Raw genomic sequence first — 2,106 nt, 5'->3', positions numbered from 1 at the left:
AGGGATATGGGAGACAACATGACCTCTGTCACAGAGTTCGTCCTCCTGGGATTTCCCCTTGACACAACGATTCAGGTGTTTCTCTTTGTGCTCTTCTCCCTGTTCTTTGCCTTCACCCTGCTGGGGAACGGGGCCATCCTGGGGCTCATCTCCCTGGACTCCAGGCTGCACACCCCCATGTACTTCTTCCTCTCACACCTGGCCATCGTGGACGTAGCCTATGCCTGCAACACGGTGCCCCAGATGCTGCTAAACCTCCTGAGTCCAGCCAAGCCCATCTCCTTTGCTGGCTGCATGACAGCAGCAAAGATGGGCTTTCTCTTTTTGACATTTGCTGTCACAGAATGTCTTCTCCTCGTGGTGATGTCCTATGATCGGTATGTGGCCATCTGCTGCCCCCTCCGATATTCTGCCATCATGAGCTGGAGAGTCTGCATCACACTGGTGGTGATTTGCTGGACCATTGGAGTCCTTCTGTCTTCGATTCATCTGGTATTACTTCTACCCTTACCCTTCTGTATATCCCAGAAAATCAATCACTTTTTCTGTGAAATCATGGCTGTTCTCAAACTTGCTTGTGCAGATACACACATCAATGAGATAATGGTTTTGGCCGGGGCAATTTCTGTGCTAGTGGGACCCTTCTCCTCAATTGTAATCTCATATATGTGCATCCTCTGTGCCATCCTTAGGATCCAGTCTGGGGAAAATCAAAGAAAAGCCTTCTCCACCTGCTCATCTCATCTCTGTGTGGTTGGACTCTTTTATGGCACAGCCATTATCATGTATGTTGGGCCCAGATATGGGCACCCCAAGGAACACAAGAAATACCTTCTTCTATTTCACAGCCTTTTCAATCCCATGCTCAATCCGCTTATCTATACTCTTAGGAACTCGGAGGTAAAGAATGCCTTGAAGAGAGTGCTGGGAATAGAGGGAGCTTTATGAAAAGATGGCATCAGGGTTGACAGTGACCTAGGGGGATATTATCTCAAGAGGTTCCAAACCCAACTCAGTGTAAGAATTATCTGAGATTCTTATTAAAAATAGAGCTATCTCCTAACCTACCATTAGATCACTAATTCGGTAGGTGTGGGATCTGTTTTAGAAATCTATGCCTTTAAATATTATCAGTAGCAAATGTGATGCAGCTGATCCATGGACCAGGATTTGGAAGCCGCAAATCTAGAACAATGCCCTTTATAATTTCTTCATTTAAGCTATGGTGCAGCCCCATAGCTGCCAAAATGTTTTCCTCAAATCACTAGCTCCTCAAGAGAACTTCAAAAATAAATTCTGTGCTCAAATTAGCTTGAGAATCAGTGCGTATTAAATGTCTCACTTTAGGGAACTCACAATTCATATTAGCATAGTAAAAACTGTACGAATTCCTGTGGTAAAGAATAATTCTATTCCAATTTTTAGCCAGTGCTTTTCAAACTTACCTGGTCACATGAATTTTCTTTCTTAATGCTTATGAGCAGTTTGCTGGTACTAGAGATCTTGATGTTGATTGACTTGTTGTGAATACTGCCCACAACCACCCTCTACAGCAAAATGATTTTTTTCCTGTAAGGTGAGCCTCTAAAGAGGATATAGGTCTAAACACAGTATCCTAGATCAGTCTTTGGGAGTCTGTGCTCTCTGAGTACAGAAAGTGAGGATCACTATCTCTACTCTTTGACGCTGGATCATCTGGAGATAATAAATCCAGCCGTCTGCTTCATCTTGGGTATGTATTCCTGGATACATCTCAGAAGATGACCTTGTTCAATTTCACACTCTCTTCTAAATCTGAGATTAAAAAACTTTATTCTGTATCCATTTCCCTATTTACACAGTGCATGAAATCAGTCTATGTTTTCTATCTCAAGGCTTTAGAGATAAAACCAAGTTTCTCACAGAAATCTGGAAGAATTTGCAAAGCTGATTACCTACATGGTGTACAAGCTTTAGGAAAGTTTAATTCCTTGTTTAGAAAATAGAGACATGGGAGAAGTTCTATAAGAAAATGTTCACAGGAACAGGTGCATAATGAACATGATAAATAAAAAGGAAATGAATATAAGACAGAATGCCCAAGAGGATAGTTGATCCTTCGAAGAT

At 42.3% G+C, this 2,106-nt stretch overlaps 1 protein-coding gene across 1 annotated transcript; it reads left to right on the top strand.

Moving 5' to 3' along the window:
• Nucleotides 1–6: 6 nt before the first annotated feature.
• OR2A7 (olfactory receptor family 2 subfamily A member 7) lies at nt 7–948 on the top strand. The gene has a single exon (XM_010953678.3). The coding sequence runs from the start codon at nt 7–9 to the stop codon at nt 946–948; it is 942 nt and encodes a 313-aa protein (XP_010951980.2).
• The last annotated feature ends 1,158 nt before the right edge of the window (nt 949–2,106 follow it).

The sequence above is a fragment of the Camelus bactrianus genome, chromosome 7, assembly GCF_048773025.1.
Source record: "Camelus bactrianus isolate YW-2024 breed Bactrian camel chromosome 7, ASM4877302v1, whole genome shotgun sequence".
In the NCBI taxonomy this organism is placed as follows: Eukaryota; Metazoa; Chordata; class Mammalia; order Artiodactyla; family Camelidae; genus Camelus; species Camelus bactrianus.
This window is presented reverse-complemented; position numbering and strand designations above follow the sequence as displayed.